Source organism: Aedes albopictus, chromosome 2 (assembly GCF_035046485.1).
Source record: "Aedes albopictus strain Foshan chromosome 2, AalbF5, whole genome shotgun sequence".
In the NCBI taxonomy this organism is placed as follows: Eukaryota; Metazoa; Arthropoda; class Insecta; order Diptera; family Culicidae; genus Aedes; species Aedes albopictus.
The window spans coordinates 390,693,747-390,712,423 of NC_085137.1; the positions used below are offsets into that span (position 1 = coordinate 390,693,747).

The 18,677-nt window shown below is 41.8% G+C and overlaps 2 protein-coding genes across 2 annotated transcripts in view; both read left to right on the forward strand.

The window, feature by feature from the left end:
* The window catches only part of LOC115267257 (solute carrier family 35 member C2), a 35,087-nt gene extending 23,218 nt beyond the window's left edge, over positions 1-11,869 (forward strand). The window contains exons 2-6 of the mRNA XM_029874158.2: positions 2,823-3,529; positions 9,911-9,983; positions 10,051-10,303; positions 10,363-10,538; positions 10,710-11,869. Coding sequence (XP_029730018.1) covers positions 3,036-3,529; positions 9,911-9,983; positions 10,051-10,303; positions 10,363-10,538; positions 10,710-11,147 — 1,434 coding nt within the window. The 5' untranslated portion in view covers positions 2,823-3,035 and the 3' untranslated portion in view covers positions 11,148-11,869. The remainder of the gene's footprint in view (positions 1-2,822; positions 3,530-9,910; positions 9,984-10,050; positions 10,304-10,362; positions 10,539-10,709) is intronic.
* A 3,533-nt stretch (positions 11,870-15,402) lies between these two features.
* Positions 15,403-16,956, forward strand: LOC134286820 (uncharacterized). Its single transcript, XM_062848499.1, has one exon. The coding sequence runs from the start codon at positions 15,403-15,405 to the stop codon at positions 16,954-16,956; it is 1,554 nt and encodes a 517-aa protein (XP_062704483.1).
* The last annotated feature ends 1,721 nt before the right edge of the window (positions 16,957-18,677 follow it).

The window sequence follows — 18,677 nt, forward strand, 5'->3', positions numbered from 1 at the left end:
AATAAGGGGCTGGGACATTCCACTTATTCTCAAAGTGCAATTTTAGCAGCTCATGCTTATTTGATCAATAACGGCGCCGGCCAAGTCCTTATAGTCAGCTGGGAAAGGAATGTTAGAGTGTACTGGTTGTTGCTACTAGAGACCGAGAGCACTCTGCGTCCCACAACCCGCACGGACTGGGGTAGTTGTTAGACGGAAAGGATGGGAGATCTGGGAGTCACCGTTGGGTTGGTGATGCGATCCATGGATAGGGTTATTTATAGTGTTCGTGATAGATTGTGTGGTGAATAAGATGAATAAGGTCAAGCGGCACAGCACGCTTTGGTTGCATAACTTATAGGCGTTATATATACACTGCACAGTGGTCCACGAATCAGATTTACGAGGAAAGATGCATGCAGCGCCTTCAAATGATATTTTAGACAAATATGGTCTTCTACAAAGTTGTTCCTAAAAATAAGGCCATTTTTTCAATATACATGAAAATTAGGGTGGTCCATATTTTCAAAGAAATTGGTAACCAAACTTTTTTATTTGCAAGAATAACTGTATACATACTTCGGGAAAGTTGTAGATCTATCAATTTTGAGCAAGTTTGCTGAAGACACTTTTTATGTAGCTTTAAAATTGACCGATCTAGAGGTATTTTTCTGAATAAGCTTAGGGTGGTTCAAGAAAAACCGGTTTTCTGGCGTTAACTTTTTCAGTTTCGATTTTTCATCAAAGTCGCCCAAGAAACACTTGTAGAGCATTTGAAGACGCGTCGTTTCGTGCACTTAGATGATCGTTATCTCTTTTGGTTCAAAAGTTATAGGCATTTTTCGTAAAAAATCATAGTTTTTTAAAAAGGTGTTAAGACGGGTTAGGGCAAACATAAAAAATATCTTTTGCCCGCATTCAAAAGAAGAAATGTTGTTATAAAACATATCAAAAAATTAGAGGGGTGTTATTTTTGTAACTCAAGTGAAAAATACTTGAAAAGTGCCTATTTTTTCTAGAAAATCATCAATATCTTTTGAACGGAATGACGTAGCAACATTTTCAGCGCACGAAAATGCGCGTTTTTGGAAGCTCTAAAAGTGGTTCTTAGGCGACTTTAACGAAAAATTTGAAACAAAAAAGATAAAGCAATAAAACGATTTGTTCTAGCGTCACCCTATGAAAACTATGGGAAAATGCTCCAAATTTGGTCAAAACAGTTTAAACCCTTTATCTTTTTTGTTTCAAATTTCTCATCAAAGTTGTCTAAGAACCAGTTTTAGAGCTTTAAAAAACGCACATTTTCGTGCGCTGAAAATGTTGCTACGTCATTCCGTTCAAAAGATATTGATGATTTTCTAGGAAAAATAGGCACTTTTCAAGTATTTTTCACTTGAGTTACAAAAATAACACCCCTCTAATTTTTTGATATGTTTTATAACAACATTTCTTCTTTTGAATGCGGGCAAAAGATATTTTTTATGTTTGCCCCAACCAGTCTTAACACTTTTTTAAAAAACTATGATTTTTTACGAAAAATGCCTGTAACTTTTGAACCAAAAGAGATAACGATCATCTCAGCGCACGAAACGACGCGTCTTCAAATGCTCTACAAGTGTTTCTTGGGCGACTTTGATGAAAAATCGAAACTGAAAAAGTTAACGCCAGAAAACCGGTTTTTCTTGAACCACCCTAAGCTTATTCAGAAAAATGCCTCTAGATCGGTCAATTTTAAAGCTACATAAAAAGTGTCTTCAGCAAACTTGCTCAAAATTGATAGATCTACAACTTTCCCGAAGAATGTATAAGTTATTCTTGCAAAAAAAAAAAAGTTTGATTACCAATTTCTTTGAAAATATGGACCACCCTAATTTTCATGTATATTGAAAAAATGGCCTTATTTTTAGGAACAACTTTGTAGAAGACCATATTTGTCTAAAAAATCATTTGAAGGCGCTGCATGCATCTTTCCTCATAAATCTGGTTCGTGGACCATTGTGCACTGTGCTGTGAGTGGAAGTTATAAGGGAGGGAAACAACTTTTTTCAATTCGTTTCTGGTTCTAGCGATGGCTATGAACATATGAATATACATGAGTTGTTTATGTAGAGAAGAGAGAATGAGAGAAAGTGGATAGAAAGATACAAAGTAGGATGAAAAGGACGGGCCAGGGATTGAACCCATGACCTTCTGCATACGAATCAGAAGCGGTAGCCACTAGACCACCAAGCCCAAGAATGCTGAACAGAAGAAACCGAAGCAAAAGTTGATGACGGTTACAGTTGGTGAAGCATGTCTGATCGCAAGCGATGTTGGATGAGTAAGCGACTCCACCCATTACCAATAATAGGGTATTGGTTCCCTTCTTAAGCATGTGGCTCCCATTTTCATCCTACGAAAAACAAAGGATTGAAGCGCTGTTTGTTTTGTTTCTTATTTTTGTATTTTTTGTTAGAAGTGAGCACCCATGGAAACAAAAAGAACGGAATCAATCAGTGCCGTAATCGCTTGTTTTTGAATAAGATGATTATGGGAGCGTGAGATTACTGATGGCACACATACCCTAGTTTGTTGAAGATATGTTAAAATTTGTTGAACAAAATTCTGTTTAACGATCAATTTGACCCCGAAATAAGGCCTATTAAATGAATTAACTAACGGTTTTTTGAACAATACTAGTTTATGGTTTTTTATGGTTGTTTTTTCTTGAAAAATAAAATATCTTATTATCTGGATACCTTGCATAGATATCTGCCCATTCTTCCATCACTGAAAATGAATTGGATGATTAGTTTGCACTGGTTATATTTTTTTTTAATATCAAACTCTCCTATTTTTTCCAGGATTATACTACAACAGTTGCAGGCATGAATCCCACCAGAAGTAGCTGCTAGAGCCCGTTAAAAAAACACCCTACATTCCGGTCATCCAACAGGGAAACTTCCCTCATTCCCAGTAACTACCACTCGACCAATACAGAGACAGCATCATATCACTTAGAACCTAAGGCAATCAATCAGTCCCACTACGCAAACATCCACACCCAACGATCGACTATGACCAACATCAAGTATGAACGGGTCAAGCAAACCATCGATCACGAACCCCAGAACGAGGAAATCGAACTGGAAGGTGAGACTCAAGTGCGCCGCCATGGCCTGGGCGGATCCAAGAGCCACCAGTACGTAGTGGCCAGCAGTCGGTCCGCGGGTGGCGCAGGACCGACCGCGAAGCGGAAAAGCTTCACCCACACCATCGTAGTCACGCTGATCCTGATCCTGTGCTACTTCACGCTCTCGATCGGGCTCACCTTCTACCAGCGGCGATTGCTGCAGGAACTCAAATTCCCGCTGTCGGTGGTGCTATACCACCTGTGCGTTAAACTAGTCATGTCCGCCGTGGTACGGGCTATCCTACGTTGTGCCACCAAGAAGAAACGCATCCTGCTGGACTGGAGAACGTCGGTACGGAAAATCCTGCCCACCGGGTTGGCCAGTGGGATCGATATTGGGTTCTCCAACTGGGGACTGGAGCTGGTGCAGATCTCACTGTGAGTATGCTATGAATGAGATTATTTTTATGTTTTGCTACATAACTTAAATTTGGATTGGTCGACTGATAAACAGCGTTTCCGATGACGAAATGCTGTTCTTATTTTTTCGTCCAGCAGGTTTTTCTTGTGAGCAATTGATTGATTGATTTATCTTTATTTGAGAGACTTTCAGCCCTTGGCTGGTTCGTCTCTTTTCTTGTGAGCAAGAATTTGCTTGTAGAGATCTCAGTTGGTGTTCCTGAGGTCTCGATAGAATTAACTCATGGTCTCTCTATTGAGAAGGTAATATGCTTATGATCTGAGAGATACCTTGTCAGATACTTCCCAAGAGGTAATAGGACACAATCAGTATAGTACTAGTTTTGTAGTAATAAGCTGATTTTTTGTATGGTGAGAGGGTTAAGGACAAACGTCTTGAAATCCCGCTTCAACAGTGCATCAGAACTTCAAACGCACAAATCTCAAGAAACAAGCTTCAAACAACAGTGCATTTTATTATTCCGTTCTTGCTCACTTGTAATGAGCTTGAAATAAGAAGCTCAGGTGCGTCGATTTTGTTTACGGAGAGATTTGTGCGGAGCGAATGTCGGCAATTGTGGCGCCCATTTTGGGATTGTAACAAATCTGTATTTAATTCTCCGTTTCTGCTAAAATGATGCAGAAAGCGTGGGTAATATGATTCCTTGCCTAATTTGATGCTGTTCGAGCAAAACTCTATTGTTTAACTTGCAAGAAATGGAGAAAACAACAACACTGTTCCTCAAGGTTCTCCAACAGCTTCACATTAGACAAGAAAACATAATACCCACTACCCACGCTTTTTGCACCATTTCACTGATTATGTCCTACTGTATCATTTAGAATTTGACTACAAAGTGTCAAATCAAGTACTCTCAGAAATAAAAATATACACGGAATTACTATTATTTATGCATTTTGTATCCGCATCTCTCTCACTCTCTTTCTGTTTTCATGCTATGGATTACTGCACGAATTTATACTGGCCTGCTTACTCTCACACGAATTTTGACGTTTGAGAGGTGTCGGCACCGCTCAAACATCAAAATTTCTGTGAGAGTAAGCAGGCCAACATAAATTCGTGCAGTGGACCATCTGGTGCTTCGCCTGGGTTGACGAACCACTTCTCTTCAACCCAGGCTAAACGGCAGATAGCATGAAAACAGAAAGAGAATGAGAGAGATGCGGATACAAAATGCATAAATAATAGTAATTCCGTGACGGACGCAAAATTTTCACGTGCCGTGTTTTTCGCTTGCTCCCTGTCAGCGATTAATAGAACTGCTTGTCTCAAACAAAATAATGTGAATTTTTAAATGAGATGATATTGTAAAGTTTATGTTGAATAGGAACAATACTAGTGGATGGTGGACACAGTAAAAACGGAACGACACTGACTTCAAAACGGATGTTCACCAGCTGTTGCAGTTTGGGCACCGACGAACCGACGTGACAGCTAGAACAAATAAATTCAAATTTGTTGTCCCCGACACCATGATGAAAAATAGCCAAACACTACCGCCACCCCTATAACGGTTCGCGATGATTCGATAGCTGGATCCCAAACCCCCGTGTGTTGATATAGGAAAAGGTTCGCGTCTGCGCTGATTTGACAGAAGCGTTCGCTCGCTTCGCTGGTTGACCGTTAAATTTGGGGGGGACAGTTTTGAAACACCACTGTCACGTCGGTTCGTCGGTGGTTTGGGTTCCGGAGCCGTGTCAACCAGTGTACGAGATAGATGCATGGGTCCCACTCAAATCCTTGTATTCGGTGAGATCGAACGATTTTGTTCATTGTTTATTCCATTATATCTGGTATAATCAGGTAAGCGTGTATAATAGATATTTTTCACATCATGAAATGCATTACATAATTGCTTTCTCGCCAAGGAAAGCATCCCATTACTTCCCATCCAGTTTCCAACTCCAGATATCTATGAAGTGGGCCAAGTTCTTGGACATATTCTGAGTAGATATCTAATCAACATGCCCTCCCCATCCCCGCTGATCGTAAGGACCTGGCCAGGTGTCGAACAAAGAGGTCGTTTAATGAAAGGTTTGCCAAGTTAACGTCTCTATCGACAGCCACCCCAGGATGTGTACGGTCGGCTATGCTATGCTATGCTATGCTAAATAATAGTAATTCCGTGTATACTTTTATTTCTGAGTGTACATCATGTCACCTAGAGTTAACATATGTTGGTTTGTCCCCTTTATTACATATATCAATGTAATTAGCAGAAATATATTCTAAAAATAATCACCACGTTTTTTTATGTCGATGCTTTCCCATAAAGTGTGGTGAGCGGTGGCATCGCAGCCGATGATAAAAAAAGTAATTAGCTATTACAGGCGCGTTTTCGGTCATCGGGTTACTTATAAAACAACGGTTTTAATTATAGCCGACGTTTCGAGCGTTTATTCACTCATCTTCAGGGCAAACTACAATTTACATACAAAGTTTGAGTAGTCAAGTAATTTGTTACATAAAACATTAAATTACTCACATTAAGGCTCAAATAACCATCATTCAGTCATCAGCAATCATCAATTTTTCAAAAGCAGTTTTCTTCCTCTAAGTCACAAATCCATCATTGAAAATTATTTCACTGTTATCCAGATGGTGGCCAGAGTGCAGTGATAAATTGTTATAAACATTGGTTGAGATTCCAGCGAGAAAACTGCTTTTGAGTTTTTGCTAAACGATGATGGTTTGTTTCCTCTTAAAGGTTGTTTTTAGGTCAAGTGGGTTTGAACATGGACAATTTGAACGGTTGACAACATTACACTGAAATTATAATCACACATATAAATTTCGGACCTAATGGCTTGATTCATTTTTAATTAACAAAACTTTGAACGGAGCACAAACTTACACAGCTTTCACCAAGGCACATCTAAACAACGTCGGCTATAATTAAAACCGTTGTTTTATAAGTAACCCGATGACCGAAAACGCGCCTGTAATTGCTAATTACTATCCAAACGGTCGTTATTCCATCGATAAAAAAAAGTGCTGGTTTTGTTGTGTGCAGCTGGTGACAAATTCGCAGATTGAGGACGTCGGAGCTTCTTCTTCATCACCAGGAAAGTAAGCTGATGCTATATTAATGATTGACTTACCCCTGGCTGTTTGAACCTCCACCCTGATGGCTACGATGTCTTTTTGGATGGATTCTATAATGGGTGTAAAATGAATCCTTCCATTTTGGTGTTTTAAGGGCCATCACTTATGATTGTTGATCCACGGTTCCTGTTCCTGTACCAACACCAGGTCGAGAACTTCTTTGGCAAACCCTTGCAAGAGTACGCCTGATGCCCATCTTGCATGTTGGTGGTTTACCTGAACCATTTTTTTACTGGTAATTGCGTTGACGATCCGCTTTTTGTGAATGGCGGTCTTTCTTGGTATTCAGTTTCAGATGAACTTCACATTAGTCAGTAGTATTTACCGGACTCGGCCCAGAAATTTGTTGCTGCTGGTCCACTTGAGGGCCCGGCAGCGTGTTCCCTAGGTCTTTACCCTGTATCATACTGGCGATTTCCGCTTCCATTGCCATATCTTGAACCTCTCTACAGTCAGTGTGTCCGTGACCTGCTTGTCGGTCCTGTAGTTTTGCAGTATGATACTAGTAGTTGATTTAAAATCCCCATCTTGTTAATTTCATAGTTAAAACCAGCTCAACATCATTCCTGTTAGGGGAAGATCTTTGCAGAACTCTCCAGGAGTCCGTGTCCAGGTCATTCTGTGACTCGATGAATGCCATTATTTGCTCGTTGCTTTTCATGGCGCTTATCGGCAGGTAGTCTACCAAGATTTCCGATCTAGGAGTGTTCTTTTCGTCGACCGCTATCAACTCAACTCCCTCGCATACGAGTAAGCTCGGAGTTATCATTTTTAACCGATCCTTTTAAGCCTGGTCATGGCAGTTAATAACAGGAAGTCTGTTTTTATGGTGCAGCTGCTGAAAATTGTTTTTACATCTGTACCCCGATTCTGGTGGTATTCTTTGTTAATAATGGTATCTTGTACCATTATTAGCTACTGTGTTGCTAGAGTTGTACTGCCATCTTACCCAGGGACCTTCATATTCCCGGGTATAGTATTAGCAGTTTTAGCTTTTCGCTTCGTGCCCGAGAACTTCGTATTCCCAAGTTGACTGTAGACTTCTGCTTTAGCCTATTTACCTGGCACTTTAAGTTTCCCGGGTTTGCAGCGTTCAGCGTCTTCTTTTTTTCCTTCTTGTTCGCAACTTTCGAGATGCCGGGTTGCATATGGACAGCACCTGCCCTTCCATCTTGGAAATTTGGATCTTTGTACCCTTGCAGCCGGATGTTCACTGATGATGTGACTAGGGTAATGAGAATGGTCCTTGTGCGGCCTTCCCGTGGGTGTTGATACCCCTTTTGTCGTTTTGGGTTGTGGCTTCTCACATCTCGATAGTCGTTAGGTTATCTCTGGGCCTTTTCGATGGTTCAGGCTGCACTTTTGGCCTGCAGGCAAGGCGATAGGCCTCGTCTTTAACATTGCCCTGATCTAGCAATTTTTCGCTTTTTACCGGCACCACTCAGCATGATTCGGTCCTGCTTTTGCTGAGAATGTTCCGGATTTGCAAATGTTGAACCTCTTGATGTCTCGATCGTCCTCGTCACTGTCTTCCATCTCGGAGTTCTTTGAAGTGTCCAAATTGATCAATGGATAACTGGACAGATTTTCCAGTGATTTACTATCTAGCTGTGCTTCAAATAGGTGATCTGAAATTTGGAAAAAATAGATCTTAATTACATATTTGTTACATATTGTATCGGTTAAAAGGAATAAGAAATCAGACAGAAATGCCGAAGACGAACCAGCCAAGGGCTGAAAGTCTCTTTAATAAAGAAAAATCAATCAATCAACAGAAATGCCGCCTTAAGAAAATAATCGAAATTAGGCGTGCTAACAATTCAAAATTTATACATTTTTTACTGCAATTATTCAGTATGAGTACATTTAGAGCGGAGGAGCATAAAAGTTATACCGTCAAACGGGGTTACTTGCAACAGCGGTGTAACTTGCAACATGATGACATACACTAAATGTAAAGCATTTTCTAATAATAATGAAAACTAGTATGCCCTACTATTTCGGTTATAGAGATTATGTGTATCAAAGATTGATTTAGTATAAAAATTAGCTTTGTTTCTTTGTTTATGGTTTAGCTACACTGTTAAAACGGATTGCTCATTTTATGCCATAAAAACAAGTATGAAAATCGTGCTTGACCTCTTCCTTATGGTGAGTACGATAAGTCTGATGACCTTGCTTGCAGTTAGGATACCTAATAGTAAGCTTAGCCAAACGATAAAAGTTTGATAAACTTATCGACTAAGTAATGCAAAAAATCCTTATTATATTTGACAACCACCATGGGGTAACTTGCAACAGTTGAATTTGACGAAACCGTCTATTATTTATCTTCTTTTCACGATATATTTGATAGAAATAACCGAAATGGATCATTTATTGATTACGTAACGCGTTAATTTTCAAATGACAATTCATTTTTGCATTTTTTTTTTTGCACGTGACTTTCAAACATTGTTAGGAAATACCACATTTTGAAGTTTTATTCATGTTTTATCATGTTAAAAGTTCAATTTTTGTTTATGAACTCTGTAAAGCAATCACCAACATCAATTCTGAATGGATGGAGTAAATTATTTCAGTTTAATACCCAAATTAGCGAGTTTGACATTTACAAAGTAGGATAGGTGTGTTTTAATCATGTTAATTTGGCTGAAATTGCCAAACACCACTTCAAACTGAAAACTACTTGAAAATGACTCACTCTACCTTTTCAAGAAATGACAATAACCATTGTTGACATTTTGTAATGAGTGCTAAGTCACGAGAATCATATATATTTTGTGTTTGAGGGACGTGAGATCTGTTGCTAAACGATATACTCTCGCTTGCAATAACTATCAATCCTTTCATGAAAAATTATATGTGAATTGGTTAGTGTACATCTTTTCATGGTATGTTTCATACATAACATCCAAAATTTACAATACGACTAAATACTAGAATGTTAGTGCTGTTTAATGATAGCTAACTTAGCTTCATGTCCTATGTTGCAAGTTACCCCACAGATGGGGAAACTTGCAACAAGCATGTATTTCGCACCTCCAGATTAGGTGGCAACGTATTTTGGTAAACCAAGTGCTGCATAGTATTCTACTCGGGGTAATTAGCGTACACGATGCTTTACAGGATAGTTCAAATGTTTAGATTTTCAATGATATTGCTTCAAAGTCGAAAAGTGTTGCAAGTTACCCCATTTGACGGTACATTAACGCGATCGATTATTTTTCTAGATACACAATGACGAAGTCCACCACGATCGTATTCATTTTAATATTTGCCATTTTGCTGAAACTGGAAAAGAAGGTGAGTAGGTATATCATCAGCCAAGCAAGGTTTTCCTCTACCAAACGTGCAACCAATTCCATTCCAGAGCTGGTCCCTGGCGGCCATTGTGGTGATGATATCCGGCGGATTGTTCCTTTTCACGTACAAATCAACGCACTTCGACGCGCTGGGATTCTCGTTCCTGCTGTTCGCCTCGTTGTCAAGTGGAATACGCTGGTCGTTCGCCCAGCTTATCATGCAGAAGTCCAAGCTGGGCCTGCACAACCCGATCGATATGATCTTCCATATGCAACCGTGGATGATACTGGCCGTGCTGCCGTTTACGATTGGATTTGAAGGTATAGCTTGTGCTGGGTGAATATTGATGAAGAGGTTGATTGTCAGCTTATGATTTCAGGAAAGCGTATATTTGATGGCTTAAACGTTGTCATGCAGACCGACACTTCAATTGTAATGGATATGTGGCTTAAAATTTCGATAGGCGCATTCATCGCGTTCGCTATGGAAGTGAGTGAGTTCCTAGTGCTGTGCAGTACGTCCAGTTTGACGCTGTCAGTGGCAGGGATATTCAAGGTACGTATGATTTCTAATTAAGTTTCAATTGATATAGCAAATCTATCGGCAGTCTGTTAAACAATTGTGTTTTGGCATATTTTTCACGTAACATTGGCATGAATTTCTTTCTTAGTATAACAATCTAAAAGCATGTGCTCGCGCTCATAAAAACCTATTTTTGTTCCACAGGAAATCTGCCAGCTGGTTCTGGCAGTGGAACTGTACGGCGACCAGCTCAGCCTGATCAACGTGCTTGGCCTGGTGATGTGTCTCGGAGGCATATGCTGCCACGTGGTGCACAAGTTCTGGACCTATACCGACGAGCAGCAGTCGATTGACACCTACAGCGGCTACGATGATGACGAAGACGAATCCACCGCTGTAGTTGGACACAATGGTCTTTCGTCGTCGCCCAAGTACAACCCAAAGTTCGATCTGACCACTACTGCGCGCTTCAATAAGGCCACCGGTCAACAACGGCCCCTATTGGTGAACGAGAATCGAGACGCAGAGGATTCGGACCACCTGGTGGTGAACAACCGGAACTACGTCTCAGACGATAGTGATCAGGGCGAACACGACACTCAGGACGTGCTATTCGATATACTGAAAAGGCGCGAGCGATAACTTTTTTGAGGACCCCTACTACCACTGACCTTATTATTCTAACGTACATTACGATCGCCTACTTTGATTTGTTAACTCTACGCTTATCGATCACTCCTTGCAGGGGCGATGCCCAGAGTGGGAACTGAATTTGAAATTCCGACTAGTTTTGTTACGATTTGTACATTCGTTTTAATATCTATTAGTTAGTTAATTTTACCATACGATGGCATTGTATATTTATATAGTTAACTATTTATGTAGTTTTCTTCCATTTTCCCCACCGAAGCGGTGGAAATATTTGTGAATATATTATCTTTTGCAACTACAGTGAAATCTATCCAATATTTTTAATTAGAACGAAGCATCATTTCCGTTGTAACGGCATTTAAATATGATACAGTGTTACCAGCACTATTAAGTGACAAAAAGTCCCACATTTCCACGTGAATGGTATAAACTAGTAACCCCGTTGAGTACGAAAAATATACGATAACAAAATTATAAAGCAAAAATAACCTGATGTAAGAACGATCGTGATAACTGCTTATGTTCAAACAATTTTTTTGTATACAAATATTCACCGACATACCACAACACTCGCCAATCTATCGCGCGCGCGTTCAATATGTGCACATCTTTTACGTTTTATGTTTATAAATCAATGTATTTGAAAAACAAATATGGGAATCAAAAATCACAACCCATAACTGAAATATATAGGTAGTGTTCTGGGAAAGTAACTGTTTTGTGATTATTTATGTCGTAAGCCTGCGATATTCCAGAGAAAAGTCCATTTGTCCACCGTGTAAGTAAGCAAATGAGTGGGCCTGTTGAGGGACTTGGCTTCGAGAAAGGACACGGACACTTGAGAAATAACGACTAGCTTTATTTAAAACGTCCGTACTGGTTGGAGTGTTACAGTGGAATAATCTGTTATGAAGAAATAACAATGGTGGTTGCTATGCTGGCAACCCAGGGGCAATTGCTAATACGTTAACACCCCCCCCCCCCCCCCTCAATCAGCCACCCCTAAATGACAGCATAGCTCATGTCGGCTTGGGTCCGTTCAGCCGAAACAAATTTTCATAGTTTGATCTGTAGCCAGAGAAGTATCCGATTATCTTCCCTAGTGTACTGCCTTCCTGCCAGCTTTGCCTATACTGCACCTGATCTTCCGGGCTCCTTGTGTTTCTAGGGTTGTCCGGTCTCCTTGCACAAGCATCTGCTCGTCTGTGGTCATCAGCACTAGCGATGTCTCCTGTATCACCTTTGCGAAACCAATCTTCATTTTCACTTTCGGGTTCTCCTGCATAGGTGGCGTTTTGGCGATCATCTTCAGTTTCACATAGCCTTGATGGGTTATCTACTTGGTTATCTACCATGAAACCTTAAGTGTAGAATTAGCTTCATGTTAAAATACACATTAATAAAAACAAAAAAAAAAAAATACCATGAAACTCACAGATTTCCTCTCCTGAGACCAAGCTTCGGAATGATTCTGCCAGCTGCAATCCCTTTTGAGATGCCCCCTCCTACCGCAGCCGTGACATTTTCCGGTAAACTTTTGCTGCTTCTCCTGGTGTCCTGTAAATGCTGCAGGTACTTCCTCTTCAAAGTCCGAATGCTCAGTTTCCACACGGTCCGCACGATTCAACTCTTCTGCCAACAGCCTTTGCTTGACGAGATCCAAGGTTAACTCTTCCTCACTCATATTCTCCAAGGCTGTCACAAGCGGGTCGTATGAGTCCGGTAACGTTAGAAACAGCTGCGACACCAAATCTGCTTCGACCAAGTTCGCACCTGCCGTTTTCAGCTTTCTTACCAACCCTTCGAACTCGATGAAGTGGCTTCTCATCTTGGTTCCACTCTTCATGCGCAGCCGCGCCAGCTGCTTCCGGATGAGGGTCTGGTTGGTAATCGACTTCTTCGCATACGTTGCCTCCAAACCTTCCCACATCAGCTTCGTCGTTGATTTCTCCCGAACGACCTCTAGGCAGTCGTCCGCCAGGCAGCTTACCAACAGCGCTTTTCCCTTGCGGTCCTTCTCCAGGAATTTGGTCCTCTCGGTTACTTGATCCGGAACATCTTCCGTCAGCACCTCCGAGACTCCAGCCGCTTCCAAAAATAGCCTGACACGGTAGCTCCAGTTCTCGTATCCTCCAGTGTCTCCACGAAACTGCGGAATTGCGCAGGCAAGATCCTTCTGCGTGGTGCCCATAACCTGTTGAGGGACTTGGCTTCGAGAAAGGACACGGACACTTGAGAAATAACGACTAGCTTTACTTAAAACTCCGTACTGGTTGGAGTGTTACTTCTTCTTCTTCTTCTTCTTTATGGCTCTACGTCCCAACTGGGACTTGGCCTGCCTCGCTTCAACTTAGTGTTCTTTGAGCACTTCCACAGTTATTAATTGAAGGGCTTTCTTTGCCTGCCATTGCATGAAATTGTATATTGTGAGGCAAGTACAATGATACACTATGCCCAGGAAGTCGAGAAAATTTTCCCGACCGGAACGGGAATCGAACCCGCCGTCTCCGGATTGGCGATCCATAGCCTTAACCACTAGGCTAACTGGAGACCCTGGAGTGTTACAGTGGAATAATCTGTTATGAAGAAATAACAATGGTGGTTGCTGTGATGTATTAACCCTTATGTGGCCGGCAGGGTACCCGGGTACCCAGCGCTCAATTAAAATACACGGTGTAGAAAAAAGCAAAAAGTTTGCCGGCCACATAACGGTTAATCTTAAGAGTGTCAAATAACTTGAGTCACGAGGAATAAAGAGAATGTTCAGTTACAGGGGGAAGGACAATATAGAATAAGCGGTGTGATAGGGAAAACGGGTGAAATAAAGATGGCTTTCTGAGTGCGCGACTAAACCGGACTAGATGTGTTTGGTGGTGACAAATTCCGAAATCGAAGACGTAAGAATTTGGCGAACGAGGTTGGGGATTTATTTATCGCGGTTGTGAGTTGTTTGGTAGGCAGACCCTCGAGAGAAACTTTTTGGCGTTTGGTGAGCCAGGCTCGGAGCCAGGTGAGTGCTGTTTTCGACATTTTACCGCTGATTTTACTATGGGATCTTGACCAACAACACTAAAAGCATGATTGTAGTGAATGGAGGGTACTACGCCCTGTTGTCCGGGTGATACAAGTGAGGTTATTGTCAATTTTATCATAGTGATGGTGCGAGCAACAAAGTCTGTCAATCGTGAAATACCAGTGGAACTAGAAAAGAAAGCGGTGGTGTGGAGTTGGAATAATGTTGCATAGAATATGAATTAGTGTTGGTGATGGGAAAGGCGCTGTTAGCCTTGGCGTCGCTCATGGAAATAATTCGGAAGCGGTAAGTAATGGTTAACTGAGAGAGGTAGAGATAGAGCAGAGAGTTAGCAACTTGAACTGTTGGTTCAAGATTTTTGACCGGAATGTGTATGTGCGAGTGTCCTTGATTCCTTTAGGGGGGGAGGTGAATCTAAACTGTTGGTTTAGAAGATAGTTCTGTGAAACCAAGAGCTCCAAACTGTTAGTTTGGAAGATAAAGAGATGTGAACTGCTGGTTCAATAGAGTTAATAAACTATAGAGGACGAATGTCGCTGCTGTTCCCTTTGTTCTCACTTGCAAACATGTCGGGTATCTATCTGTCAAACTGCATACTTTTTCGCTTTGACACTTATAGCCCGGCCTATCTCCGCCAGCAAGAGATGTTTCGGCAGCGACGCCAGCGACATTCTTCCTCTATAGTTTATTAACTCTATTGCTGGTTCCATCAGAGTGAAAAATGTTGAATGCTATGAGGGAATGAGGGGTCAACTACTCAAGAAATATTTTGTCTGTACTGTTGGTATAGATTATTTGGTAAAACTATGACATCCGAACTGTTGGTTTGGAACTTGAAGCATAAGAATACTAAGGAGATCCGAGCTGAATTGAGCTTGGAATTCCGAGATTCTTTCGGAGAAATAAAACATAGAGCTGTTGGATGGGAGTTAATTGTGAGTTTGATAAATGAAAGAACTTGAGTATTGGGAAATAATGTTTTGGCCAAAATAACACTTATAAATAAATTTAAAAATAAAAAAAATTAAAAAACTGAAGGGATATATCTCACAAAACTATAATCATGCCTTAATTATAAAGCAAAGGGGACTGTTTTCATATGTTACCTACAATCATGCAGTGTTCATTGGTCAAGAAGAAAGCCTATAACATATAACATGGAGTAATATTTTTTTGGATCATATATCATTTTTTGATAGTGATTCAAACATCATGGAAGCATTTCGGCCAGTGCGGCCATTTGACATGAACATTGAGGATAACCGCATGGCATCTGAATGGGAGAAATGGAAAAGACAACTGGAATGTTATTTCATTGCTTGTGGAGTTCAAGATCAGTCCGACAAACTTGCAAAGCTCTTGTACCTGGGAGGCCCAGACTTACAAGAGTTGTACGATAATCTGCCAGATGCAAAGCGTGTTCCTTTGATAGTAACAGAACCTCCTCATTACGACGTGGCCATTAAAGCCCTGGATGATCACTTCGAACCGAAACGGATGATTGCATACGAGCGTTATCCGTTCAGACAAATGGCTCAAAAGCCACAAGAACGGTTATCTGATTTTGCGTTGCGCTTGAGGATCCAAGCCAAACGATGTGGGTTTACTCTTGAGCACTTTGAGGAAATGATCGTGGATCAAATTACCGAGAAATGTAATTCTGAACCACTACGAGTTGAAATTTTGAAGAAGGACCACAGATCTTTGAGTGAAATCATTGCTCTGGGAACTACCATGGCTGATACAAAAACAAAGTCGATGCAAATGAGCAAAATGAGCGGATCTTTTGGCGGAGCTTCAGACGAAGCTAGAATTCAAATGGTGCGGGATAGGTCTTTGCGATCCAAACCAAGATTGCCAGTGAAGGTTGCCATGAATCAAGGAACAGTAATGACATGTTTTGCGTGTGGTCGTCTAGGACATCTAAAGGCCAGTAAATGGTGCCCGGCAAAAGATGCACAGTGTAATAAGTGTCAGGCATACGGCCACTTCTCAAAGACGTGTTTTCGGTTCGGATCTTCAGGTCCGGGTTCATCATCATCAGAACAGGAGAGGTTTCATCAGGACCGAAACGCTAGACTCGGCAAACGCAAATCGGAATTCAGAAGCAACCCCGGGAATAACAGCTACGGAAATGAGGGTTTTGGGAGACCGGCAAAGCGCATTCGTGCAGTAACGGAGGAGGGTGAGCACGAGAAACGGATGGAGAAAGAAGATGGTTATGTGTTCTACGCCATGGGGAGCAACGAATTTCATTTTGCTGTCGGAGGAGTTACTATCCGTATGACTATTGACTCGGGTGCAGATGCCAACATTATTTCGTTGGAAACTTGGACTCAAATGAAGGAGGCAGGGGCAATAGTCACAGATCAAGGGCACCCACACCGGGTTTTGAGAGCGTACGCGTCGGACACTCCACTGAAGCTTGTCGGTACATTCAGAGCTAACATTACTGCCGGTTCTAATGAAGTGAACGCAAAGTTCTATGTCGCAGACGGTGGTCGCCAATGTCTGCTTGGAGCGAAGACTGCCGAGGAACTACACGTCTTGAAAATCGGCTTTGATGTTGCGACAGTAAGTGGGGGCACTAAGGCGTTTCCTAAGGTGAAAGGGGTACTGCTGGAAATCCCAATTGACGAGTCTGTCCAACCAGTTCAACAACCGTACCGTAGAACACCGATCGCAATGGAGAAAATGGTTGAAAAACGACTCCAAGAACTGCTGGATAAAGACATAATCAAAAGAGTTACCGAACCATCGGCCTGAGTTTCTCCTCTAGTGCCGGTATTGAAGGATTCCGGTGAGGTTCGACTTTGTGTGGATATGCGGCGAGCAAACCGTGCTGTTCTTCGAGAAAAACACCCTCTGCCAGTGATCGACGAGTTGCTTGGCGGAATAGACGGGGCGGTTCGTTTTTCCAAAGTCGATGTCAAAGATGCTTATCATCAAATCGAAATTTCCGAGCGATCCCGAGAAATAACCACATTCATGACAAAGTACGGGCTATTCAGGTAAAGCATAGTTTTTGGGTGTTGCCATACTCATGAGTTACTGAAATAAAACTATCGAAGAGAACTTATGCGTTTCATTTTCTTTTATAGATATAAGAGATTAATGTTCGGTATCTGTTCGGCTCCCGAGTTATTCCAGAAGGTGATGGAGACAATTGTTGCTGGCTTGGAGGGCGTGGTTGTGTTTTTGGATGACGTAATGGTTTATGGGAGGTCCAGTGAGGAACATGATAGGAGACTGAATGCTCTTCTGAACCGATTGGAATCCTACGGAGTTTTGCTCAATCATCAAAAGTGTCAGTACAACGTTTCTAGTCTACAGTTTCTGGGTTATGATCTATCAGCAGACGGGGTGAAGCCGACTGAAAGTCGAGTACAAGCAATCCAGGAATTTCGTGCTCCGCTGTCCGCTTCTGAACTTCGTAGCTTTTTGGGCTTAGTGACATACGTGGGTAGATTCGTACCTCACTTAGCATCAAAAACCGATCCTCTTAGGAGCCTTTTGAGAAAAGGAGTTCCATTCAAGTGGGAAGAGATACACCAAAAAGCTTTTGAGTCGATCAAACAAGAAATACTGTCGACTGGCTTTCTGGGATTTTTCAACCCAGCGGACACCACCTTGCTCATCGCAGATGCTAGCCCTACCGGTCTTGGAGCGGTACTTCTTCAGGAAAATCGCAGTAATGAGAAAAGAATCATCGCTTTTGCTAGTAAGGCGCTAACAGACTTGGAGAGAAAGTATTTCCAGACAGAACGGGAGGCGCTGGCACTGGTTTGGGCGGTTGAGAGGTTTAAACTGTTTCTTCTGGGAACAAAATTCAAATTGATAACTGACTGTAAGCCGTTGGACTTCCTTTTCTCTCACCTATCGAAGCCCTGTCCGCGCATCGAAAGATGGGTGTTGCGAGTACAGTCATTCTCTTTTGAAGTCGTTTATCAACCAGGAGCCACCAATCTCGCGGATTCACATTCAAGACTGCCTGTCGTACAACCGAAGCCTTTTGATCAGGACACGGAGTTGTATATCATGAAAGTTACAACCTCCGCGATTCCTGAAGCACTGACGATTCAAGAGATAGAACAGCATACAAACAGGGATGATATGATTCAGAAGGTTATGATTGCGCTTGATAATGGCGTCTGGCCAGATGAGATTAAGATGTTCAAACCTTTTCAAACAGAGTTGTATCGATCGGGAGGTCTATTGATGAGAGGTGAACGGATCGTTTTCCCTGCAGATCTTCAGCAACAGACGCTGCGAATAGCGCATGAGTCGCATCCAGGCATAGTTTCTATGAAAAGAAGGCTGCGGCAGAAAGTGTGGTGGCCTGCTGTGAACAAACAGGCAGAAAAGGTGGTGAAGAGCTGTAAATCGTGCACAATTGTGTCTGCCCTCGATCCACCGGAACCGATAAAGAACACTAGGATGCCAGATAGAGCATGGGCGGATTTAGCAGCTGATTTCGTAGGGCCTCT

What these genes read in the sequence shown, in the direction of transcription:
- LOC134286820 (XM_062848499.1), top strand. Translation starts at nt 15,403, where the DNA reads ATGGAAGCATTTCGGCCAGTGCGGCCATTTGACATGAACATTGAGGAT.